The sequence below is a fragment of the Hippocampus bargibanti genome, linkage group LG13 (assembly GCF_051943395.1).
Source record: "Hippocampus bargibanti isolate YZ-2025 linkage group LG13, ASM5194339v1, whole genome shotgun sequence".
Classification (NCBI taxonomy): Eukaryota; Metazoa; Chordata; class Actinopteri; order Syngnathiformes; family Syngnathidae; genus Hippocampus; species Hippocampus bargibanti.
The window spans coordinates 9,990,960-10,017,674 of record NC_142746.1 but is presented as its reverse complement, the minus strand read 5'-3'; the positions used below and the strand labels follow the sequence as shown (position 1 = coordinate 10,017,674).

The 26,715-nt window shown below is 39.5% G+C and overlaps 2 protein-coding genes and 3 long non-coding RNA genes across 7 annotated transcripts; 3 read left to right on the top strand and 2 right to left on the bottom strand.

Moving 5' to 3' along the window:
- The first annotated feature begins 3,233 nt into the window (after positions 1 to 3,233).
- LOC148889283 (uncharacterized) lies at positions 3,234 to 13,277 on the top strand. Of its 2 annotated transcripts, XR_016116898.1 has the most exons (4): positions 3,234 to 3,288; positions 3,457 to 3,494; positions 4,475 to 4,535; positions 11,071 to 13,277. It is a non-coding gene; the product is annotated as an uncharacterized LOC148889283 (long non-coding RNA). The 2 variants fall into 2 exon arrangements; XR_016116897.1 differs by lacking the exon at positions 3,234 to 3,288 and having other exon boundaries at positions 3,319 to 3,494.
- On the bottom strand, positions 5,617 to 21,200 carry LOC148889281 (uncharacterized). Of its 2 annotated transcripts, XR_016116895.1 has the most exons (4): positions 20,912 to 21,200; positions 19,773 to 19,880; positions 7,357 to 7,410; positions 5,617 to 7,286 (listed from the first exon to the last, which is right to left on the bottom strand). It is a non-coding gene; the product is annotated as an uncharacterized LOC148889281 (long non-coding RNA). The 2 variants fall into 2 exon arrangements; XR_016116896.1 differs by lacking the exon at positions 7,357 to 7,410.
- LOC148889282 (homeobox protein Hox-D4b-like) lies at positions 15,822 to 18,921 on the top strand. Its single transcript, XM_089012011.1, has 2 exons — positions 15,822 to 16,288; positions 17,691 to 18,921. The coding sequence occupies exons 1-2, from the start codon at positions 15,835 to 15,837 to the stop codon at positions 17,963 to 17,965; spliced, it is 729 nt and encodes a 242-aa protein (XP_088868137.1). The 5' UTR covers positions 15,822 to 15,834; the 3' UTR covers positions 17,966 to 18,921.
- On the top strand, positions 20,377 to 24,728 carry mtx2 (metaxin 2). The gene is made up of 10 exons (XM_089012010.1): positions 20,377 to 20,521; positions 21,288 to 21,335; positions 21,476 to 21,522; positions 21,615 to 21,687; positions 21,776 to 21,852; positions 22,548 to 22,640; positions 22,780 to 22,818; positions 22,885 to 23,010; positions 23,088 to 23,164; positions 23,899 to 24,728. Exons 1-10 carry the CDS (start codon positions 20,482 to 20,484, stop codon positions 24,059 to 24,061), a joined length of 783 nt encoding a protein of 260 aa, XP_088868136.1. The 5' UTR covers positions 20,377 to 20,481; the 3' UTR covers positions 24,062 to 24,728.
- Positions 21,888 to 26,715, bottom strand: LOC148889279 (uncharacterized). The gene is made up of 4 exons (XR_016116894.1): positions 25,081 to 26,715; positions 24,869 to 24,976; positions 22,744 to 22,985; positions 21,888 to 22,223 (listed from the first exon to the last, which is right to left on the bottom strand). It is a non-coding gene; the product is annotated as an uncharacterized LOC148889279 (long non-coding RNA).

Here is a 26,715-nt window from a genome sequence, read left to right as displayed (position 1 = left end):
AGTGATTGGCCACATGTCAATCAAACAAGATGCTGTAATTCACTGATTTTAATCGTTCGTATTTATAGATCGCACTTTTCCTACATGGACAGCTTTCTTGACATTAGTTGAAGGATGGATCACGAATAAGTATAGAACGTATCTTTATAAGCCATTTTGTTGTTTTTTTTTGTTTTTTTTGAAGGGTCATGATTGCTAATTTTCATTGGTGTCATTAAACATTCGTAACATTGACTCTCTTCCCACCTTCAATCCCATCTCAAAACCAACCTATTTAATATTGCATTTTCTGTGTGGCTTTAGATCTTGGTTCTATTTATAATTGTATTTTATTTATTATTGTATCTATTGTATTGTATCTCTTGAGAGCTTTGAAAGGTGCTTGAAATGAAAATGTATTATTATAATCTCATAACTCGGTAAGGGCCAAATACAGTTAATGAATGTATATAACATACACACATATACATATACTGTCGATGTGTATACGTGTATATGATATACACTTTTACACATGTATGCATATACTGTATATGCATATATATGTGTGTATGAATTACGTGTATGATATACACATATACATTACACACATATACTGTATATGATATACAGTATATAAGTGTATATGATATACACACACGCACGTGCACGCACGCACACACACACACACACACACACGCACGCAGCATGCACGCACGCACGCACGCACATATACATACGGTATATACACACGTGTGTGTGCATGTGTGTCTGTAATATTTTGTATTTTTCTTTTTTCAATTCTTTATTAGTCATTTTTTTCTTTTTCTTTCTTTTATTTATTTATTTATTTATTTATTTATTTATTTATTTATTTATTTATTTTATTTTTTTTTTTTTGGGGGGGGGGCTTTGGCATCATCTTGGATTTGGTGCCCAGGGACTATCTTGAAGTGAATGGAAGATATTTCTTGAGTTCGGCCATCGCCTTGTCTATTTGCAAAAATGTCGTCTGCTCCGTCCCTGTGGCATTTAACAACAATTACAAAATACGTATGAGTTGCTCAGTTGATTGTATAAAGGTTTTTCGTTTTATTTGAATCAGGCTTATTCATTCATTTACTTCTGTCAGGCAAACGATTAATCATTTTTTAAATATCTGCAGTTTAATAAGGTAATATATCAACAGTTATTAAAAGCATATTCCTAGCTCAGATTAAAATTCACCCTCAGGTGAAAATGATTTTACATTAAGATGAAGATAAACGGTGTGAGGATTTCTGTTAAAAATGTCAATATAGCGTGTATTCAAATTGTTAAGAATATTCATAATAGTCATGATTCAACCATTTTATTTTAAGGAATGTGACTTCTATCTGACTGCATTGAAATATACTGCATGTGAAGTGTTACTGACCGTGCACTAACATTAAAAACGACTGTATAAATATTCGAGAAATAATTTATATGAGATGACGTCATATATAAAGAAACGTATTGATCTTGTATTTTATTTGTTTCATTTTTTTGTTCTTGAGTCTCAAATAATTGTTCTTTAAGCAGTTTACGCCGTACTAAGGGAGAAGAAAGCAATAAAAACACACATAGACAGAAGACACACACACACACACACACACACACACACACACACACACACATTCCATGAGCATATTTAATGTCATAAAAACCCAACCTTGGAAGAATCGTCACGACACCGAAGCAATGTTAAAAAACGTCTCAACCAATGAAATAAAATAGAACACGTTTTCGGCGACCGATTTTCGACCCATATTATAAATAGAGACGTCAATTTTCGAATGTGGGGGGGGGTCGGAATGGTTGTCAACAACACTCATTCAGTCATGACGATCATTTCAAGAATGTTTCAACACAACGCATGCGTAGAAACAAATATTTTATTCCGGATTAAACTGTCACTTGACACTGCACTGCGGATTGCAGTGGCCCTCTGCAGGCACACTCGCACACGATAAAGCTGAATACAAATTGATGCATGCAGGGAAAAGAAAAGAAGCTACGCTGTAGAGATAAAATAAACGGAAATGGGCCGTGCGAGGTTAAATGGGCCACAATCGTGTTGAATTGTCACAATTGCTTCGGGTGAAGAGTTCGGGAGGATAATGAAGTACACGACTAATGAAGTTATACTTTTAGAATAGTTGCCAACTCGGTGAAAGGGCGTTTTATTTTAACCGTAGGGCAAATTGTATATGTTGTATATTACCGCAACGATCGTATCGTAAATCAGTAATGAGTGTCTCAAAACGCGTCATAGTTTTGTTTTAATGCGTAAAGTCTGAAATTGTGAGGTTTTATTAATTGGGCCAAACGACTATCAAAGTCATGTAATTTATTTTGTCATCACGTGTGTATTTATGTGTGTACAGTATATATATATATATATATATATATATATATATATATATATATATATATATATATATATATATATATATATATATATATATATATATATACATCGTTTTTTTCTTTGCATAGTTAGATAAATTGTTTTTAATGGTAGCGAGTTAAAAATCATACTGGCCAAAATATCCTCAAATAAATACAAATCGAATTGAAATCGCCTTGACAGAAATGGCCTGCAGCAAAAATATACACACAAGGGTCTTTTGCAAAGCCAGAAAAACAAACCAGCCTGCTGACATTTTGGTTTGATGACTAAAAGCACACGGGAGGGAAAAAGTGGTGTATGAAAAGCTACAAATTTCATAAGACAAAAGCACGTTAGTATTTCACGTCTTTCCCAACAACATTGCTGTCTTATCGCCGTATTGAAATAATATAAAAAAGACAGACTGTTTAGACATGAAACAAAACAAATATTCGTATACAAATGTCCACACAGTGGGAAAAAAATATTGATTATTGAAAGGAGGTGAAATAATGATTGAAAACGAAGTCACCCCCCCCCCCCCCCATATCCTTATAAAAGCTACAAAAACAAAAAGCTGGTTTGTTTGTACGAATTAAAATAAGAGAAACTCGTGCTGATCGTTACTAAAATCCAGGTTAACGCACAATATGACACCCCCACCCCAATATCGAGTTTCCATGGATGCTCCTTGCTTCCTCACGGATGCAGCTGCCACAAATCACTACACCCCCCCCCCTAAAAAATCACGCCTCGCTCTTCTGCTACAGCGTTTTTAACGACCACACGCACCTTGCAATTGGCGGCCTGCGGTCACGTGACCAATCACGCCTCATTCTTGCTTCCTTTCCGTCCAGCCGCGCGTGTAGAGGCGCTGCCGACTCGACATACGCCCGGTAAAAAAAAATCCACTCGTCTCACCCACCCCCTGCGCTTTATTTTCGCCGATTTTTGTGAAATTCTGCACATTTCTTTCGATGCTTAACCGATTGTTTGACGCGCAGTGACGTCATGTGTAGTACAACTTGCTGCAAAACTGAAAGCATCTCTTCTTTCTTTTAAAGATGCTGACGTGCAACCTAGGTGATGATCACACCAGCAGGTAGGTTGATGTTACAATATATGCATGATACATAGAATGTATTATTATTATTATTAAATATTACGTTCCACTGTTGTTCCTGCTTTATTAATTAATATAATGAGATTTCGGTACGATAAATGTCATGGTATTACAATATAATTTCTAAGGTCTCTGAATCCCTGGATGAGGATGCATTTATTTATATTTACTCTATGTGTATATTTGCCAACCATTAAACAAATCATCGTTTAAAGTATGAATTATCAAACGTGGTGACGTCATGATGATTTCTGATACATGCCGATGGTCGCAATGTGAAAGTGAAATGACGTCATCTTGCGAGGTCGATGTCATAGTTGTAAATTGAAATTCACACGAGATTGTCATAGAATAGCATTTTATTGACTTGAAAATGTTTTTTTTCGTTATGGAGAGGTCTCATTATGTCAGAAGCTGAACGGCGGATTCAAAAAAAAAATTAAACAAACGCTAAATTAAATTAACTTAATATGAAACTACATGGAATGTTTTGGTCGGACATGGGAAAAAATAACGTGCTCCTTTTTTCATTTATTCTTTATGAGGGTCCTATGACTGGGACTCTCTCACACACACTCACAGAGGCACAAAGATGGCAGTATTTTATGTTCTTTCTCCCTTGACAATTGTTCACTTCCTATAGCAGAGGAGGGGGCGGGGTCTTTAAGGTGTGGATGGGGGCGGGGGTGTGGGCGAATGAGAAAGGAGAAACAAAGACAGTATTTCACCGGTGATGGTCACTGGAGCTCAGCTGGCATTGGCAGTATTTACAACCTACTGCAATGCGGCAGAGGAGCCCTTGTGTGCGAGTGCAACAAAAGGGACAAAGAGGTGACAGTGACGCCACGTAAACCTTGAGAATTTACACCAGACAGACAGAAGACAGATGGACGGTTGTGTCGCAATACTGATTGTAGCTTTGCTCTTTTGTGTACATGCGTGCGCGTGCATTCATCTAGGATAACCAAAACGATGACGTGAAACCGAGAAGATGAAGAACAACAGCTGCAAATATGTCACGTAAGAATCTGACGTCTTACTTTTCCCTCGGCAGCTCGTACCATAAATGCAACGTGTGCCAAAAAAACATATGAAACAGGAAAAACCTTGACACAATTTCACCTCAAGTTGTATAACAAAAATTCCAAATCACCTAAAAATTCATTTTGAGTCACAAAATGGCGAATGAGCATCCGGTGAGAAAAAACGAAACTTCTTTTCCTTTCGGCTTTTCCCTTCAAGGGGTCGCCACAGCAAATCAGTGTCCTCCATCTTTAGACAAATGACTAAATCAAGCAAATCCTCTTCACTTTTTTTAGTTCTCAATATCAGCACGCAAAGAAATGATGCATATCCAATCCAATCCTAAAATTATGACGACCTATTTTGAAAATGGGTCTAACCTTTGCAGTGACGTCACTATAATATTCCTTTTGTAAACTGTGAATATTTAAAATTAAATTTAATATAATCATTTTAGAAATTTAATGACTTTAATTGAGTCGCTGTGATCCCAAACATCGATATTTGTTTTGAATGTTTTGTCTAATGATTATTCTGCTTGCAGTTCAGAATATTTTGATGCAATGCAGTTGCGCACCAATTCGCACTAAGATTGCGATAATAAAAAAAAACATACAACTTAATTAAGAAGTTAGTTACGAATATTTAAGTTACCAAATACGTTTTTATTTGCCACCCCTGCCCTTTCACTTCTTCTCCAAATGAGTTTTTTTCATTATCAACAGCACTGCAGAGATTCAGGTAACGCCCATCCCAGCCCCTAGCACTCCCCCCTCAAAGCGTAGTCTGCTGTTGCTACTTTTCTCCACTAGAGGCCAATACAAGACAAATAATAAACTGCGCATGCTGCAGACTACGGCATTTTTCATGTTCTGTTTTCTACTTGAATAATTTGAATGATCTGCAACATTACGTCACGCGTTTGCGCCCTTCACGTCATGTTGTCCAACAGAATGTAAATATACAAAAAAATAGAATAATTCACATTTAAACAACATTTAATTGTCACACTGCAATTTATAATGTTTATACTTAATGTAATATATATTTATTTCCAGTTAACATGAAAGCACCACTATCAGGGTGCGTTCAAATATATGGGAAACTTCAATGTTTCGTGTACAGATGTCCTAAATCAGCAATAATAATAATAATAATAATAATAATAATAATAATAATAATACATGTAATTTGAAAGCGCTTTTCATCACATTCAGACTCTTTATAAGAGGTTAAAATGCAAAGTAAAATGTACACCCGAAGACAACCATGTATACTAATAATAATTGACATCAATGCATCTAAATGAACATATGGAAACAATGTTTGTTTTGTTTTAAAAACACACTGTCAAGTTCAAATGTTAGCTGCGCATTCCAAATGTTGTGAATTAATAATAAAATAACATACATTTTTCGAAAGCATTGCAAGCACGATGCGATTTACACGAACATACCGCCACCAGAGGGCGCTGCAATCCATGGAAAACATTACATTTTGATTACGTTGAACTACACCACAAAACTGAATTACAGTTGGATGTACTTAAATACGAATAATTATGAGGTCAGCATATACTTATATGGGCAAGTTGTATGAGGTTAGCTTGACAGACACCATGCTACATTCATATACTATATTGACCATAAAATTGAGTATAAATCTCATATAACGGCTAATCAGTGCGTCGTAACAAACCACATGGGTACATCGTAACTATAAATTCCAGATTTTTTAGTGCATTCAAGAAAATTCTCGTTTGTTTACTTTGTTTTTTCAGCATTTGGTGACACACGTGTTGTCGGGACGCCACTTCCACTGAGGTGCGTTCAATAATCAGGGAAAATAGCCCTTCTTTCACATTTCCGACGCCATAAATCACCAAGAAGGGTTTAAAAACTGCACGCACACACACACTCGCGCACACACGCACCCCCCCCCTCACACACACACACACACACGCACGCACGCACGCGCGCGCGCGCGCGCACATGTGCCCGTGTTTTCACAGAGCCGACTTTATGGCTTTATTGCTGCCCCTGTAGGGAAATTAAAGTAGGAAACAAATGTTACAACATTCCAGGGGCATCCGGAAAAGTGCAAAAAGAGTCGTTTTAGCTTTGTTTGGACATACATGTCTTTTCGACGCCTGGAGGCACCCCCGTGAACGTACTGAGGTATTGTTCTCATAAGCTATAACATATACAAAAAATAGATAAGAATCGGTTAAAAGGCGAGTTAAATTAATATGTGTATGATGGGTGAATTAAAAAAACTGCAATGCAATGTAAGCAGACTTGAAAATGCACATATGTGTTTATAAAACAACGAGATAGCAACGTTTTTTTCCTGCCGTTGTTTTTCAAAGCGTCACCTTCCAAGGACAATTTACGGGCCAGCGTGGGAGACTTGAAAAAAAGAGAAGGGGAGAGAACACGTGATAGCAATAAAGTGTGTTTTATTGCCGGTGGCGTGACAGGCCCCAAAATATAACTCAGACGGCAGCCGACAGGCCACCACATCGCATCTGCGGCCACACACACCACGAAAAAAACGTCCCAGGTTCGACTATAGGAAGAGAGGACGCCGGAATAAAATCCCGCGCGAGAATAGGACGGCTGCGAGTTTTCATTTTAGACAGCGATGATGTTATGATATATGGATGAGGAGGGGAGGGGGGGTGCAATCGATGGTACCGGTACCCTGCGTTGACCCCAGTGGGAAGAGCGAGGGGGCCTCAAGATCCACCTGTGCGAAAAAAGAGATCTAATTAAGTCACTCGCGCTGCAAAGGGCGATACGCGTGAACGGCCACTCACTGTCTCGGAGGACAAGCCTGGCTGCAGGTGACATTTACTTGGCCGGTAAGGAATCTACAATTATTTATTTACATCGGTCACAAAAAAAGAAATAACAAAAAACGCTTTCATTCATTGTCGACGTTGCATCATCGAAATGAAGTGCATGGGGGGAATTCATTCCCGTTTTTGTATTTATTAAAAACAGAGACGTGTTGATTCGTGTAAAGTTTTACTAATGTTCTCATAAAACACAACTCTGATCAGGAAATGATGACACCGATAAAACGGTAGTTTTGCATTCATTTTTTACTTAGACACTAATAATATTTGCATTTTGAATTGCGAGTAGAATAAGAATAATGTAATTGTATATTGAGATGTATTTATAGATCACAAAATGTGGCAAACTGACCCTTTTGCACGCGTCTTTTTAACCGGGGCTGAATTTTAAAATATACATTTTATTTTCTTATCATTTGTCGATGCCTAAAATTCTATTTAATGTGATTTTACGATCATTTAACACTTAAAGCCTCCCTGCGTCAATCAATCGATGCATGTATTTTATAATATGTGCCTTTTAGAGGTGCAGAAAACGCACGATATCGTGCACAATATATTTGAGCTTCTACCTATTAAAATAAATATACAATTACGATTGCACGTATTTGTAATTTTTTATTTGAAAAACATATTCATTTCAAAATGAATACAAGGACGTCACGTGGTTACTGCAAAAGAAATACTACGAAAAATGCACTTTAGTCGTATTTCTTTAAAGAGGTACATTCTCCATTTTTAAGGGGGGGGGCTTAAACTATTTTACACAGTGCATTTTAACTGCTTAATTCAAATAAATGTCCCAAAAGATCCTGTTGTTTTCATCCGGGGGATGTTTTTGTGGAAGTGTGACACGTTGAGGCATCAGCCTCCTTGTTTTTTCACATGCGCTTGCATGTGTTGCCTGCTAGTATATCATCTTCAAATGAAAGAACAAGGCCGTGTATATGCACCATGTCTCAGCGCGCCGTCAGGGTGGGAATTAAACGCCATAAAAATGTAAACACATCAATAGTTTTTTGGGGGGATGTTTTATTGCAGCTTTAGGTTTTTATGTGGTTGCTACTATTGTAGGGATTAATCACGGGCGATACTCATGGCATGATTTTTTTCTAAGGGTGAAAAGTGAACGTTGAAAGCATGCTAAACAGGTCTACTTTTGCGGCAGATGAGCTTGGAATGGGAATTTAGGGGCTACTGGTCATACTCCCCGAGACGGTGCCGCTGCAGGAGGGGTCGCGCAAGTTAATGTCTAAACCGGCTCAAACGCCGCTCGCAGCCCGGCTTTGACCCGGCTGCAGGCCCGGGGGCGGAGGGGTGAGCCGGCGGTCAGCCTGTCTAAGATGAAAAAGTGAAACGACCTGAGAGAAAGAAAAGCCACCATTTGAATGGCTTTTTTAGGAGGGGGTCACAGGGGGACTACATATGTGCACGCTGCTGGCTGAGAGATCTGAATCATGAATTGTAGAAATGGATGGTAAATTGTATAAAAATGCAGAAGTAGTGAAACTGTTTATATATATATATATATATATATATATATATATATATATATATATATATATATATATATATATATATATATATATATATATATATATATATATTGAAATGCACAAATGAGCAGCTAAATGCACTTTGTGTGTTGGATGACGCAAAGGTTCTTTCAACTGTCTCACAAAGCAATATAATGCTCAAAAAGGTAACAATGGCCTATAGGACTACTGAACTCTGCGTGGTCACCCCAGAATCCATGAGGAGCACACCCCCCCTCAACCTCACCCAGCCCCTGTCCTGTCCAGCTAGCACAGGACTAATGGTTGGTCCGGTGAAGCCGCGGTCAACGCTTGTGAGTGACCCTGCGGCGACCTGCTCGGCAGCTAGGCTACATTCTCCCTGCACAAGAATGCTCGCTTTGGAGCTCCCGTTGTTGTTGTTGTTGTTGTTTTTGTTGTTGTCTCCTATGAAGAAAACGAGGGGTGGGGGTGGGGGGCGGCGCAAAGTTCACAGCTATTGAGTCAAAAAGTGTTCGCAGTTGACAACTATCCCCTTCAAAAGTCATTTAAACTAGACGCCTGAAAGCAACGTTTTTAAAAAATGAAGATGCAGATTAATAGCCCAATGCTGAATGCATTTGGGGTGGCGGAGGTGTCATTATTCAAACATTCCATTAAGACCCTTTGGTCAATTTGCATTGGTTTTGTTTTGGGTGGCAGTCCTCTGAAAAAAACGTTACTTTATTTCACAAATTCAGGGTAAAACGGAATATGCCTTGATGGGTTGCAAAATGTGCAAAATCAGGGTTAATGTCAAAAAAGCAGGAGACATGTAGCATAAAAGCATATGAGAAGAATGGTAAAGATGAGTAAAAACACAAAGTAAGCAGACTGCACAGAAAAGCAGCAAAAATAGTTAAGTGATTTAAAGTGAAAAAAAAACAAGTCTCGACTGACTGAAATTAAATTTTATGAGGGTATACCGGATGTTATTATTTGGCAGATTAAAATTATGAGAGCCTATTCATTAAGAAAAACGTGCCATAGATAAAATAACTTATTGTGTCAAGGATAATAAAGACATGGGAAAGAATATTGGAGTTTTACTTTGTCCTTTTGTAGCCGCTTTCCTTGAAGGAGGCATGGGGGATGTGGTGTGAATAAGGCTCCAATATAATCAATGCAAACTGTATAAACTAACAATGTGGATCTTTTTGGAGTGGTATAGCATTTGCCCAAAAAGGTACAAAACACTATCAAACAAACAAACAAACAAACAAACAAACAAACAAACAAACAAACAAACAAACAAACAAATAAATAAATAAATAAATAAATAAATAAATAAATAAATAAACCCAAGGACGGATTTTTTTTTTTTCTCCAAGCCTCAGCGTTTCTTGTCTCTCACTTTAGATCAAGTGACTACTTTTGGCATGTGAAGATGAATAAAAGCAATGTGGGTTTGGGCTGGTTCAGGGTTGTCAAAGTCATTTTTGCATTGTAGTTATGGGTTCCTCTCGAGGGCCGTTATGTGTTTTACATCCCAAAAAATTTGGTGAGGCTTTTAGCAAGCATCACGGAATTTCACCAGTTTGTTTACCTTTCGCGGGCCAAAAAGTTTATGTGGCGGGCCAGATATGGGCCCCGGGCCTTGACTTTGACACCTGTGGGATAGTTGGTCTTGGACCCTGGAAATGTTAAAAATGTAGAAAAAAAGCCCAAAAGGGACATCTCTCAAATATTTAATGTTGCAATTTAACGCAAGTGTGAGCGGTTGTTGAACAAAATTTATAAAGTGACATCACTCCCTACTGGTCTGGAATGTACATTACACCCTCTACCTTATCTTAATCCGATTTTGTGAGTGCATGTGAGTAACCCTCTTAACCTTTTGAAGCACGAATAATGATAACCTGGACCCTGATAACATGATACACTGTCCACAGTCATCACCGCTGTCCCTGAAAGGGTTATTAATAAGGTTGCTGCATGAATTTCATTTTTTAATCTAAAACATGAGGGAAGCATTCTTGATGCTCTGTGGATGGAAAAAAACACCCTCAAAAGATTTGGAGTTAAACATTTGCTATTGGTTACTGACTCAGTCTTGGAGTGCAGGTAGTGTGGAATCAGTTCCCATTGAGTGACAGTATGAACATTTTTCTGCCTCCAGACACGCCCTGCAAATGACTGACAACCACGTCATCCACCTTCTGCCCAAAGTCAGGTGGGACTGGCTGTCGATTTTCCAGTAATTACTTTTGCTCTGATGCTCTGGAAATTAAATTGTGACCAAAAGACCCCTTCCCAACACTGGATCGGTATGCTGTAACCAATGCGTTGCTGAGGATGAAATCGATGAGTTACTGGCATATTAAAGCAACAATCTCATGCACGCATGACATACGTAGAAAAGAGTGGCATCAAGACAGTTTTTTTTTTCCATCCGCCACGAAAGAGGAAACGGCAGTGTGAAAGTCATCAGCAGGAGCGTGCATGCTTCGCCTATAAATACCCTGTAGAACCGAATGTGTGTGGACTTTGCTTGGTCACAGATTGGGTTCTAGGGGAGTCTATGGGCGGCGACTAACCATCAATCACGCGTGCAAGGGAAACCTGAAGAGCTTCACAAGAGCTTCACAAGTGCTTCTTTGTGTTCTCGGTTTGGGTGGTTTTGCATTCTGCTCAGTGAGAAAATCCAACGACACCATAAATTGTCAAGTCGAAGCTTTCACTCGTCACTTCACCAATGAGTAGAACACATCAAGAAAGTGAATAATCAGTTCTCGGGAGCGTAAGATTCATTGAGGTTCCTTTATGCTCTAATGTTGAGAGAGGTGTTCACACGAAGCAAACGTTGCCCGAACGGAAAATGTAAATTCCCGCCTTTTCACATCTTAACCTTTGTGCCGGATAGCTCAACTATTCCGAATGATTGCTTTTTCTACAACACCCATAGATACTACAAGTTGAGTCCTAAACTGTAATATTTGAGTTGCCATTCGCAACATTGCTTCTTCAAACGTTGTTGTTTGGAAATCATTCCCCGCTATTCATTGAAAACAATGATTGACTGTTTCGGTGCTCAAACATCATCCGGTTGTAAATTTGCATCAAGGAAATACAGATGCTCCCCAACGTACGAACGAGATACATTCCGAACGGTCGTTCGTAAGGTGAATATGTTCGGAAGTTGCTTCAGTGCTATATTTTGATGAAATGTATGTTTAAGGCGTATATACGAACGTTTAAGGCTTGTATAAGTAACTTGTATTGGTTTGTACTGAAAAATAAACAATTAATAAAACATATGCTCTATAGAGATATGTACATTGGATTGGATTGGATTGGATTTGCCTTTATTAGTCTCACAGTGGAGAAATTTACATTTCATTTACGTGTACAGCTGGAGAGAGTACTACATATGTTACTACAAAAAATATTTGTATGTACTGAAGGAAATAGAGCCTGTACTATTTTAACCTAATAGTACCATTGTTCGTAACTCGAATGTTCGTAAGTAGCGGAGCGTCTGTATCCCGACGTCAATGGAGAAGTCCTATGTCCACATTAGTAGTACAAGATACAAACTTCATAATTTTGTTTGTAACTTGGGCGGTCATAAATCAAAGTAATATTTTACATTGAAATTAATGGAAATGCAATTAATACGTTCAAGCAACGCCATTTTTTACCAGTGTATGACAAAAACAAATACATAGAATGCAATATCTTATTATTATTAACTCATTCACTGACATTCACGAATTTATTTGGGAATTAAAAATATGACATAGACCGCCATTCCCAAATTTGTTCGGGTTTTGTTTTTTCTTGTTTGGGTGCCGATAAAGCGCTGGCATCACCTCTGCCAATGTTTTTCCCTTCTACAAGGGGCAGCATTTTCCTTGTTTCCATGTTAGCACTTTGTTACAGTTTTGGATATCGTTAAAGCTCTGCAATAAACCAATATGGATGTATTGCATTGTGTCGCATTGTATTTTGACAGCCGCCCTCATTTCAAGCTCATATAACTCGAGGCCCATATAATTTAGGAATCAACTTTTTTTTTCTGATGAAAGGAGATAGTCTAAAGTTTCTTACACTGCAGTGAATGTAGTCCCAAAACTCAATATTGTGTGGGTCCTGGAATTCGAGTGACAATGACAAAAACCCTGGCACTGGAGTGGACACATTTTTGCACATGTATCTGGCAGTGAATGAGTTAAAGGACAACCGACGTCTCCGGACAAGTTGTGTCCATAATTTGTAAAATGGCTTCAAATGACTTCTACTGAGCGTATTTTACAAAGATTCCACCACATATAGTTATGTTTTACGTTTTATTATTATTTTAGTATTATTTATTTAATATTCCGGAAGTCTCGTTTTTGAGTTGTTGACGAGTCCTCACGTTACGTCACTGAAGGAATGCCGCTGACCGAAAAAAGGACACATTGTAGCAGTCCTTCCGTCACGTCGATGCATTTTGCTGTACTTGTTTGGTCTGAAAAAGAAGCAGAAGAGGACGACAAAGCTCTGTGTAAGGAATTAATCAGCCTGTGGGGATGGGCTGATTAATTCCTTACACTGAGCTTTTTCTGCCTCTTTTCTGGGATGCTACATTGAAGTCCAGATGCCTCAAAATGACACGGAAGGACTTCTTTAATCGATTGCAAACATGTATGCTTTCCTCTTCAGAACTATTTGAATCATATTCATAACTGGATTAGTAACAAGAAAGCATATTCTCCTAATCTGAAGCCATTGTTTTCATTCTCCAGCAAGGCAAGACGTCTTGGGGTGACACCGCGAACAAGGGGGCGGGACCTTCTGAAACTGGCCACTTCCGGGTTCATTTTTTGTTGTTGCAGATTTTGGACAATTTAAGTCATTTTTATTGGTATTTTGCATTTGAATAAAATATCATACTGTGTGTTTTGGGTATTTTAGATGCTTTAAAATGTTTTTCTGATGTCAGTTAGGAAACAAAAAAGGGATGTCGGTTGTCCTTTAAGCATTGACGTTACCAGGGCTCGTAACTGAAAAGTCTTCTATAATAACAGGGAAAAACGGATTTTAGCTGCAGCGTCATTGCCTCCACATCAGATTACTTCGAACGTTATTGATCACTATATGGTACGGTTGTTTTTCTTCGTGGTTGTTTGTTGTTCACATTTGAGGAAAATGTTTATTCAGACTCGCTCGTTCTGGCGAATTGATGACATTCCAACACGATGGATGCATGGACCTATGAAGGTCCTTTTTACTGCAAGCACAAACGAGCCTTTTGTATCATTGACTCGACCAGCTGTACAGCAAAAAACACTTGGGGAATATTTCACATAAATGATGACAAACCGGTCTAAGTAATTGATTACATACTTCACTAAAATGCTGTAATTTGCATTCCAGGCCTGTAGTTGGCGATGTCACTTTTTAAAGAAACATGACAGGGATTCGCATCAACTATTGTCCACACTATTTTCTTTTAAACATAAAAGTTATTGTTGAATAACAAATGTGAATCAGTTTACTTGTTGACTCCAAAAGGTGAAATGAAAATTAAAATTGTCATTCCCATTTAAACATTGAGATATATATATATATATATATATATATATATATATATATATATATATATATATATATATATATATATATATATATATATATATATATATATATATACTGTGTATAACACACAGTATGTATATGTATAGATAATTGACTCCTTAATGTTTGTTTTTTTGCCTCTTGCCATTGGGGCATCACTTTTACACCTCATTAACCCTTTGGATGCATGCCTGTAGTTGGATGCATGCCTGTAGTTGAAATATACCTCATTATCTGAAATTAAATGCATTAATTAGATAAGAAAACCGAGTGACACTTTTCACCCTAATAAAACAATCAAGTGTGAGTTAAACAAGCCAATGTTTGCCTCTTTGAGGTTATTGCTCGGATTCATTAGAATCTGGAAAGCAGATTAAACAGATTTGCTTTGAGGTTCACTTGCATTGCATGGGTCAGATGAAATAAAGTCTCCACTTGAGCCAAAAGCAAGACAAAACAATGCGGTGCCTTAAGGGGGGGGGGGGCATATGCACGGATGAATGCTTATTAGGGGCTGCTTGGAACGGACTATCATTTATTTATCTTCGTGTGAGGGATTTTGCGATTTCGGGGGGTTTCTATGCAAGCAACATCATTTTTAAACCTTTGCACATTTTTTTGCGGCATCATTTTTCCAATCCAATTTTCATTGAGAGACAGCGATGACGGTGTGGTGAACGGGACACCTAAAGCTGACCCCGACCCGCAACAAAGCCAACTACTAGTCACTGTCTGGGGCCTTTTTGTCTCATTCTTGTGAGCGTGCCCTTTGCGGAACGGTCACGTTTTGTTGTGCGCCCTTTGACTTGCTGCCACAAGGCCAAATATGGCCCCCGCGTACCCTCAATATGGGCCCGATTAATTTTTCAGGTCGAGGTCCCATCTGTGGGGGTCGATTCCGTTCGTCGGTGAAAAAGTCATAAATCTACTACATGGGTTCAATATAGAAAGAAGGGGGGAGGGGGCGGTAGTCGAATGGATGGCCTTATATAGATAAGATAAATAATGACGCGGCAGTAGCAATGCACGAGCATCCAATTCTCCAATTTTGCGCAGCCAGCAAATCTTCATTAGGTCAATTGGGGACGATTAAAAAAACGTTTATATTTCGGGACAGCCGCAAAAAAAGCAAGAGCCCCTATTGGCTGGGTTGCCGGGTCACATGGTCCTCACGGCCGTCCATCTATTTGACAACCGCAGGGTGGCTTAATGCCAGAGGGGGAAAAAGGGGGATATTGGGCGAAGGGGTAGAGGGAGAGAGGGAGAGAGAGAGGAAAAAGAAAAATTAGTATTCTCCTACCAACCTCGCTATAAATCAATCATGGAGTCGTACGCGGTGAGCTGCAAATACGCCGAGCCGCACTTCCCGCCTTGCGAAGAAGATTACGGTCATTTTACTGACCAGGGGGGCTATTACAACAGCCCCCCAGATTGTGGCACGTACGGCGGTGGGCGCTACCAGTCCGCAGTCGCAGCCCCTCCGCCTGAGCCCGGCTACGCGCCGCAACCAACCGCCTATGAACAATCCTTGCAGGCGCAGCAGCATCCGCGGGAGGATGCCGAGCGGCTGCCCCAGCAAGGTGCGCCCTTCCCCGGCTACACCGAGCACGACGACGCCGCAGGCAAGGAAGGCGGCTTCCCGGAGATGTGGATGACGTGTGCGAGTAAGCCCAATCAGGTGCAAAAGAGAATCGTTGCCGGAGGGGGTCACCAAGGCAAAGACAAGCCGCCCATCGTGGTGTACCCCTGGATGAAGAAGGTGCACATCGCCCACGGTGAGGAACACGCCTCCGTTCTCATCTACCGGTTCCCTTTTTTTCTGACACCCCATGGATGTCATTTGCGTTATTATTGTATTTCTCCCACTTGCCCCCCAGCAACTCATCTAACACTACAACCCCCCTCCCAACACACACAGACACACACACATTTGTTCTTGTGTTTTGTCCATTTGGGAGCACCATTTCTTGTGGTGAGTTATTTACGATCACAGTGAGAGTTAGGCAGAATTACAGCCGCTATAAACTTTTATAGCTCTGCCGCAGCTTGTGCGCGCGCACATGTGTATGTGTGTTATGTGAGTGTGCGTGTGCGTGTGCGCATGACCTGACAGAGCGATGCGCGTTAATAGCCCAGAATGAGTTTTTAACCAATTTGGTGGTCAACCGCAAACGGACAGGCAAACATACACTTTGAAAATACAATTAATAGGAAGAGTATAACTGCAATAAAAAAAAACTGATCAACTATACTGAGATGAATGAGTGCATAGTGGAAATAGATTCAGCTACACAGTCCTAAAACTGAATAAAAATGGCATAAAATGTATACCATTTAATAGAATTATTCGAATAGCAAGGTTGAATAAAATTGGCATAAAATATACACCATTTATTAAAATTATGAAATGACAAAAATAGGTGACAGCAAATTCTAGCTTAGATGCACTCGAAATTTGAATACAACTATTTGTAAAAAATTGAAAGTATTTTGATATATAAATATAGGCAAAGCAGATCTACACGATACATTTACACACCATCCACTAGACATGTCTGTATAGAAAATCGCACAGAAGAAATAACAGAAAATAATAAACATCAGTGTTACACTATACCAAAAAAATAGGGTCAATGTGCGGACCGCAAACACCCACAAAAGATGACATCTAAAATGGTGCACTTTTATCTGATTTAGACCAATTATATCAAACTATATCTAACAGGAGAGATTAGGGCCACTACTAACAGACAATGCATGCGATTCCGTAGTTGGTTGTGGGATAGCTACGAACACGTTAATCATGAAAATGTATTTCTTTCATTGATAAAAATAAGCAATTTCAATTTTGCACAATATCGCAAAAACAGTGACAGTGCAGTTTTCAGCACTTCCGTGTTTATTGTGCTTATAGCGAATGCGCCTATGCTTTTACGAAGCCATTTAGCAAAAAAAAAAAAAAACTTTTGTTGGTATCAAAAAGCGCCACTTACATTGACACCCATTGACAGAATTTACTTTTATCATAAATGTAAATGTATACCCACCGTTATTTTTTTATAGTTCCTCGTATTGCACATGAACACACCATTGCCCAATCGGCATTCCCTGTGATTTAATAGCAACCAACGTCACGTCATGACGTCACACCATCATTTCCTGTCTTTCGTCCTACAGTGAACCCGAACCACCCGGGCCCGGAACCCAAACGTCTGCGAACAGCCTACACTCGTCAGCAGGTGCTGGAATTGGAGAAAGAGTTCCATTTCAGCCGCTACCTGACTCGCCGCCGCCGCGTGGAAGTGGCGCATTCGCTTTGTCTGTCCGAGCGTCAGGTTAAAGTGTGGTTCCAGAACCGCCGCATGCGCTGGAAGAAGGACAACAAGCTACCTAACACCAAGGGGCGAAGCAAGGCCAAGAAAAGCGCCGAGAAGGTGACCCTCCCGGTGTGAGACTGGGTGGCCGGAGTGAGGCGGACGGGGGCTTTTGGACGCCACAAAAAGACCCAAGTGACGATCCAGGCCCACATTCCTCAAGCATTTAACCTTTTATATACATACAGACTAGCATTGTCGTCATTTTTGTTCGAGTTCTGGATCTCCTAGAAACATTCATGGTTTGATTTGGAGAGAACAGGGTGTTATTTTCCTTATATTATTATTATTATCATCATTATTATTATTATTTCTACAGGGTAAAAAATATACAGGGTTGTATAAATGTGAGTATTACTTGTATGCACATGACCAAAATATTTTGGAGGGACAAACACAAAGATGACACAGACGACAAATGGGCTCGTACTGTTATTTGCCAAAGCGTGCAGGCGCACACGCACTCGCACACACACTCATACACAACCACACGCACACAAACACAGACACACGCACACACACACACACACACACACACACACACACACACACACACACACACACACACACACACACACACACACACACACACACACACACACACACACACACACACACACACACACACGCAACTGAGCTCCAAAAGTTGTTTGCATATTTGTCTCAGGGTTTCCTTACAGGGTTTAAAGTCCATCCAGCACCAACATAAAAAGAATAATATTGTGTCCCCCCCCCATTCTTTTAAATTTCAGTTTAATATGCTAATTTGCTTCTTCAGTACTTATTATTTTTTATGATGTGTATGTTGATAACATATTTTATTATTGGTAACAGCAACGGTGTCGTTTTGTATGTGAAAAAAAGGGTACAGCAAAAATATCATCAGTGTACGACTTTTATACGTGGAAAACCATTTTGATAAATAAAAAAAATCTTGGTTTAATAAATAAACACTTGAGATTGTTGTATTGTCTCTAGTTTTCTAGCACACAAGCACACATGTTAAAATAAGGGCGAAGACACATAAGTCAATTATGTGAGATGAAATTGTATAAAATAAAGGAAATAAAGAAATACATTCATCAGCAATAAGATTTAACCAAAGTCTGTATCTGGTCTGAATACAATAGATTTTTTTAAATGGATTATATGGAAGGGAAAGAGTAACATAAATACATATGCAATATATGGGTCTTAAATGCAATACATGTATTGTTCTTGTCCAAACGCTGCACATCAAGTTGTGGTTTCAAGAAATAATGAACTAACACATTTAAACAAAGAAATAAATGAGATTAGAGTCTGCGTAGGTGCTTAAACGTGACAAACGTAATATTTCAAGTGCAAAAAAAAAGGAGATAAAGATGTGAGCGTTGCATGGAAATTACTTCTCGGGCTAAGTTTAAGACTACGTTTTTTTTTTAAAATAAAGTATAAATTATGAAAACTTTCCAAATAAACATATTAGGTCAGTAAAAAAAGCTAAATATATTTCGCAATTCTCAGTCAATCATCAATAAAATGAAATAAAGTCGCTGACTGGGTGCATTTTTGCCCATATTTGTTGTGGAAGAGCAGAAAAATCCAATGTGGGTTACTTCTGGAGGCGTTTGGTGGGAAATGAGTTTCTTTAATTGGAGGCTTCCGTTGGAGACAAATGGGCAGGAAAAACCACATGAGATTCATCAAAAACTACCATGCGCAGCTGACTGACTAAGAACATTTGCTACAGATGGATCCAAAATGTGACTTTAAGGTAAACAATCTGGGAACTTCCACACGGATCCAACTACCTCAATGGAGTTCGGTAATCGCAAGTCGACGTCACATACACAATGCATCATCATCCACACGTTAAAAACCGAGCACGTAATGTAAAGGGTACCTTTCTAGTTGTTTTTTTTTTTCAGTCTCAATGGAACGCTCCGCCCTTTGCGCCGATCTCGCTATTGGAGCAGGGTCGCCACCCCGTGGTTAATTCGTGCATTGCACCCTCAAAGGAAAACATCAGTCAGTGTACGTCATTGTCAAGCAAAATTGTACATTAGCTGAAGTATACCCCCATAAAACAAAACTGTTAAGTCTTAATCGTGATATATAAATACAATACGCCACAGGAATTTGTTTTTTTACAACTACGTCAACCAACCTTTAGTCACCTGCCTCTGCCTGTTTCTGAAAATGTTTCAGTACTGTATGACCCATGATCCTATGCAAAAGAAGCACTTTGACACGGCATGTCGAAAACAAATTGTAAGCAATGCTGCAGTGGCAGAACTTATTAGTCTCAGCAATAACCCTTAGCTTCTGATAATAATGTTTTAATAAGACGGTTGAGCTTCTTATGGTTCATTTTCATGAATACAAATCACCCAGCCAAGCTGCCGAGACAAACTTTAAAGAGTAAATCAACGCAATTTACATTTTAAGCCTCTAAGCGGAACCTAAATTCGCGTTAAACGTTGCCCGCCGGACTGAAAATTTGACTGACTCCAAGCTTTGCCCTCAAGCTCCCTTGAAACAGAGCCGACCTCGGCTTTGCAATAATACTTTGTTATAAATAGAATAGTTAAAGGGCGCGATTATAAACAAGTATGTCTCTTGCAGCGGACGCCTTTGTGTCACAAATGGCAGGTAAAATGTTGCATCTTTTGGCGTCAGTACGTCATGACTTTAGCGAGGCAGCGGGTTCGCTAAGGATTTTTCCTGCATAGATAGCAAAGCATAATTAAAATATTAAAACATAAGCATAATAATGTTTTGATGTAACACCAAAAGTAACTGAGTCTTTAGCTTCAATGTATGATACACATGCACGCTCTGTTATGCAATGCTAATGAAACATTTACGCCATTAGCAAGGTCCAGATTTAAAAGTAAACATTTTTCTCGCGCAACAGGTGTAGGGTTTGACTTAAACGCCCTTAAACGAATTTACCAGTAGAACATTCTCCACCAAAAATACCAGTTTCGGATGACGTTTTCAAACGCTACTACAATTGAAATCGGCACGTAATAGTCCTACCTGGGTTCGTGCTGTTGCCCCCTGTTTTGGAATCTTTTTTGGCCTTGGCATTACTCCACTTTGTCCACCTACAAACACGTCCGGGCCGCCATTTTGCGTGGACGTGGCTACTAACTTCCGACCCGAGCAAACTCCACCTCTTAAAAATATACATTGTGGTTTAAAACAATGTCCCAATAGATTCTGAATGCCGTGCATGAAAAGTATGAGGATGTAAATTCACCGGGTATACTTGCAAATAATAACGAAGAGCTGGATGACAAGTTATATCACAATAAAGTAACGTTTGTGCAGCAAAAAAGAGATAACTTAAACAATCTTTATACATATTTTGTTATTTAGCCATTAAAATGTGAATCTCTTGTGACTTGAACAGCTGCTGAGCCTTGGCCGGAGAGTGCAACCTTGTACCAGCCACTTAAGGGTGAGGATCCCGCCCCCACCCCCTTCGGATCATATCATATTTAAACATATTCACAGAGAGCATCCCTGTATTCCAGTATTTTGAAAACAGGATCAAAATAACAATAATTATATACATACATACATATTTGATTTGTGCAGAGGATCAGATATTGCTGTCAGAATGCGCCTCATCCCTGGCTGTGCAGGTAACATCCTTTTTGTGGGGCTGTGTATTGGATGTATGGAGATTGGGCACCCAAATGATTTGTCCTTTGAGCGTGTTTTGCTTCCTGTGCAGGCCTATCTGCGGATGTGTGGTTTGCCCGTGCAGGTGGTCTGCAAAGCCAATGCAGAGTCCATGTCGCCTTCCGGTGAGTTCATGAACAAGTGCAGTGTTGTTAATGTTGTATGTTTGAGTGGCAAATGTTCTCTAAACTGCTTTTACGGAACTTTCTGCAGGCAAGATTCCCTTCATTCATGTGGGAAACCAGGTGGTGTCGGAACTGGGTTCAATAGTGCAGTTTACCAAAGCCAAGGTAATAATAATAATAATAATAATAATAATAACAATAATACATTACATTTTAAGCGCCTTTCAAAGCTCTCAAGGACACTTTACAGTCACAGACAAGCATAGGTACTATAATAAATAAAATACTATCAAAAATAGAATGCAATAAATAAAATACAATTATAAATAGAAACGAGAGAGAACTACACAGAAAATGCCATTTTAAATAGGTGGGTTTTGAGATGGGACTTGAAGGTGGGAAGAGAATCGATGTTACGAATGTTGGGAGGAAGTGAGTTCCAAAGTTTGGGGGCAGAGCAGCTGAAGGCTCTGTCACCCATCGTGCTGAGACGGACGGGCAGGGGGGGCACACAGAGGCTGAGGGAGGAAGAGGATCTGAGGGAACGAGAGGGAATAGAAATTTGAAGAAGGTCAGATAGGTATGGGGGGACAAGGTTATGGATAGCTAGATAAGTGAATGAATATTGCACCTAGACATGAGTTGACCCTCAAACCAAGTTGCCTTAAAACATTTTTTGCACAGAAACGTTTTTAAGTCCCATTTTGAAATGAAAAGTCAACTGTAAAAAAATACTTCAGTTAACAAAAAGTCCTCAAAGCAATAAAATGTAGAGAGAGCTCTGTCTTAGCTAGATCTGATCATGAGTTATATTTCATTTTCAAATTGGATTCATTTGATGATTCTTCTCGTCACGCCAGGGTCACTCGCTGAGCGACGGCTTGGATGACATTCAGAGGGCCGAAATGAAAGCGTACATGGAGCTGGTTAACAACATGCTGTTGACGGCTGAGGTATTTTACACACATCTATCTCGAGGGACAGAGTCGGGCACACTCCAGGATTTTTCCTGGCTTAAATTGGGGCCATCTGCATGCATGTTTGTGCCTCAGTCACCTCAAGCTTTTCCTGTGATTATCTTGTCTTTTCCAGCTGTACATCCAGTGGTGTGACGACGGCACAGCTGCTGAGGTGAGTCCTCTCATTTAATCAAGCATCTTCAAAGTCACGTCTCTGACACGTCTCTGTGGGGTTTAGATCACTCGCCCCAGGTACAGCAGCCCCTACTCGTGGCCCCTCAGTACTATCCTGGCCTACCAGAAGCAGTGGGAGGTGCGGCGGAAGATGAATGCCATCGGCTGGGGAGGGAAAAACATGGAGCAGGTTAGCAATTATTATTGTGGGAGTTCATTTAAGATATTGAGCCGAGTGGCCAATCCCTCTTCCTTTTTGCCTTTCAGGTTTATGAGGATGTGAGTCAGTGTTGTCAGGCTCTCTCGCAGCGCCTCGGAACGCAGCCTTTCTTCTTCAATAAACAGTATGTATGAGATGCTGTTTTGTGTAGAAAAAATTGAGCGCCTAGTGGCAGTTTACTTTTCACAAATGTACCTATTTGTGTGTTTTTTTTACTTTGGAACATGACCTCACGTACTTGTGGTTCAAACCACACTTGTTCAATGCACTTGTTAGTTATTCAAACGTGTTATTACTTACAATAGACTAGCTGCTACTTTATTAGATCAATACAAATATGAAATGAAAATTGCATAAACCGATTTTAAGGTCAACATTGAAATGAACAAAAGAAATATGAAACATTACATTCATGTCTACTTTGCCTACCTCTTTCCTCAGAGCTGGGTTTTTTTTTTTTTTTTTTTTTTTTTTTTTTGGGGGGGGGGGGGGGCATTTTTAGTGTTAATAGTACTACTGTGTGTATATAAAGACCCTTCCCATCTCTTTTTCCAATACAATATCTTTACATATGACAAGGGGGATAAAGTAAACATATGAAATTGAATTTTCGCACCCCTTTGTGGCAGAAGGCTGTAATTACTCAGATTTCTATTTATAATAATACATTTCATTTATAAGCGCCTTTCAAAAGGTCCGAATTTCAATGTACTGTATGGTCTCTGTACTCAATTCCCACCAATTGCCTATTAATACATTTCCCCCCATGTGACCAATATGAATGTTCTTAAACTGGTGGAATACACGAAACAAGCTCAGTGCCCAAATTGTTTTGGAACAATTTGTGTATTTCCGCAGGCCGACTGAGCTGGACGCGCTGGTGTTTGGCCACTTGTTCACCATCCTAACCACCCGGCTGACCAGCACCGAGCTAGCCGAGCGCGTGCGGGGCTACGGAAACCTGCTGTCTTTCTGTAGGCGCATTGAGCAGACCTACTTTGAGGAAGACAGGACCTCCTGAAGCTTCCTACTCTGCCCCCCACGCCATCGACGTACCAAACCAAACTATCAGATATTTATTTGTACCTAACTAGAACCTGGAAAACTGATCATTCACATACCTTTCTCGCTGATGCTTCTACTTCTCCTTGGACATTCAGAACAACACATGCTGGTCCCTCAAGGATTCCAAATAATGTATTTATTATTATTATTATTATTATTATTATTATTATTATTACTACCACTACTATTTGTAGCCGTAGTAGCTCTTGTTGTTTTTCCAATATTCCAAAGTCACGTGTCTCCTCCTTACTTTGGAAAAGAAAAACATAGCATGAATATGCTGATGAAGAGTATCATGTTTTCTTTTTGCGAATGTAAGGTGCCTGTGAAATATAATGGATTGTATTGAAGGACAGCTACGCTTTTTTTATTTTTAGCCTTTCACACTAACTTGTCTGCAGAAAAGGACGGTTACATTTATTCGTCATTTAAAAAACTCATACAATATATAAAAAGAAAGATACAATTTGTTTTAAAGTTGCAATTTTTTGTCTGACTGATATCACCTAGTTCTGAGGGGGTGGTCCTATTTTAGGGAAGTGTGCAATACACGTCGGGACCAGTGGCAAGTTTGTATTTTGTTATCTGTTGAAAGGGTGTTTTGAGTAAGCATGAGGACTGATTGGGCAGCCCCAAAAAAGGGGAAATGCCTGGGTAGATGCATTAAATGCTTGGTGATCTTTTTATGGAACACATGCAGTGGTGACAGAAACTTAATTTTCCTTACAAACAATTAAACATGAATCAATGCATCTCTGCTTACCTTTTCAGCTTTGACGTGATTGTGTTTAACATGGCGTAGTCAGGACTTGGCTTGAAAAAAACTTTGGAGCCTCCCCCAGCCGAAGAGTGGAAATCATAGGCAGAGAAACTGGGGGGGTGGAATTGGGTAAATTATCTAAATTCTATCATCATAAATTATGAATGTCTTGCTCAAAGACATTGTGTGAACCTGAGACCGTGTGTGTGTATTACCTTTCCATGCCCTCGGTTATTCTGTCTGTGTTTCTGTCTTTCCTGCTTCCTCTCAGGTTGGGCTCCTGACCTTTGAACTTCCCAGTGCCGAAGTAGCCTGAGTGATGACCTCGTTGGGTTCAGAGGGTCATCGGCAAGGCAGCAGATGCACAGAAGAGCAGGAAGAAAAATAAACAGACGCAGAAAAGAAAATGAACTTGTCATTGATGACCTTGCATTTTGGAAGCTTCCGCTTTGTTAAAATGTTGACTTATTGTTGCTTGAACAAAAACGGCTTCTACGTGCGCTTTGTGGCTACCTGAAAACATCATCCATTTTATGCAGCTGCAAAGTTTTGTTATTTTATTCATCCACTTTTAATGCCATACTGGATATTTGATTGGACATGATTTTGAAAAGCTCAACTCTCGATAACAGGTCCCACAGATAACCAAACCATTTTTCACCTCACAGGGAACTAAAAGCTATTTTATTTGTTGTGGCCTTTGCATTGCAATACAATACAATACGATACGATGCAATTGCAATATAATACAATACAAATTGATTCATATAGCTCTTTAACAACAGCTGAAGCTGTAACAACTTGATGAATGGCGTGGCCAAAAATGCTGAAAAACAATCCACATCCAGTCCACATGACGCACAACAACACAAAGTGACAAAAGAAAACACAAAGACAACACAAAAAGAGTTTTGCTTATATATTAAATGGATTATTATTATTTATAAACAACAAAAAAAACAAGGCTCATGAGAGCACTTACTGACGGCTGCCTACCCGGGCGCCATTTTGAACCTTTATTCTATTATATACCGGTATATACTTCAGATGGACAAGCATCTCTGTACAAAAGCCACTCCTTTGTACAAATACAAAAGAGCGTGCCTGGAGTTTGCCAAAAGGATCCCAAAGGAGTCTCAGATGATAAGAAAGAATTTTGTTGAATCTGATGAGACAGAGATTGAAACCCTGCAACGATTAAACCTGCCCAATATCAGTCAAAGATAAGGCACAATATCAGCCATATCAGAAGATATAGATAAGGCACAGATATGGCAACAGCGGGAGGAACTGAGACACTCGTCAGAATTGACAGAGAGATGAATGCAACAATGGACAGAAAACTCCCGAAAGAAAGAAAACCTTACTTCAGAGGACACACACACGACCTCACGCTGACGTCAGGATTGATCAACCTCAAGCACACAGTCGATACATTGAGGGACAAATCTGCAAATGTCCTTGAGGGGTGAAATCAAAACTTGAATCTGATCTACTGTGTCGGCGACAGTCATTTCGGGGGTGAGATTGGCTATAACATAAAAAAGAGAGGGGAAAATGAAAGCTATGAAGACTTCCCGGATCCACGGAGTGCGCGCTGAGCCCAGTCATGCAGATGTAATAACAGTTGTTGTCCACACGAGGGTAGTACAACACCAGAATAGGATGCAAATGGATCTCCAAAAAAATAAGCGATGCAGAGGCTAAAACGTAATTTAATTACAAATACATACGTACTGCAGGCGTACTCTGCATTGCATTTAAGGATAGACATTTTAAATTAAAGGACAGAAACAGAAGTGTAGTGAAGTACAAAAATAAAAGACAGACCACAAACGAATCAGAATCAG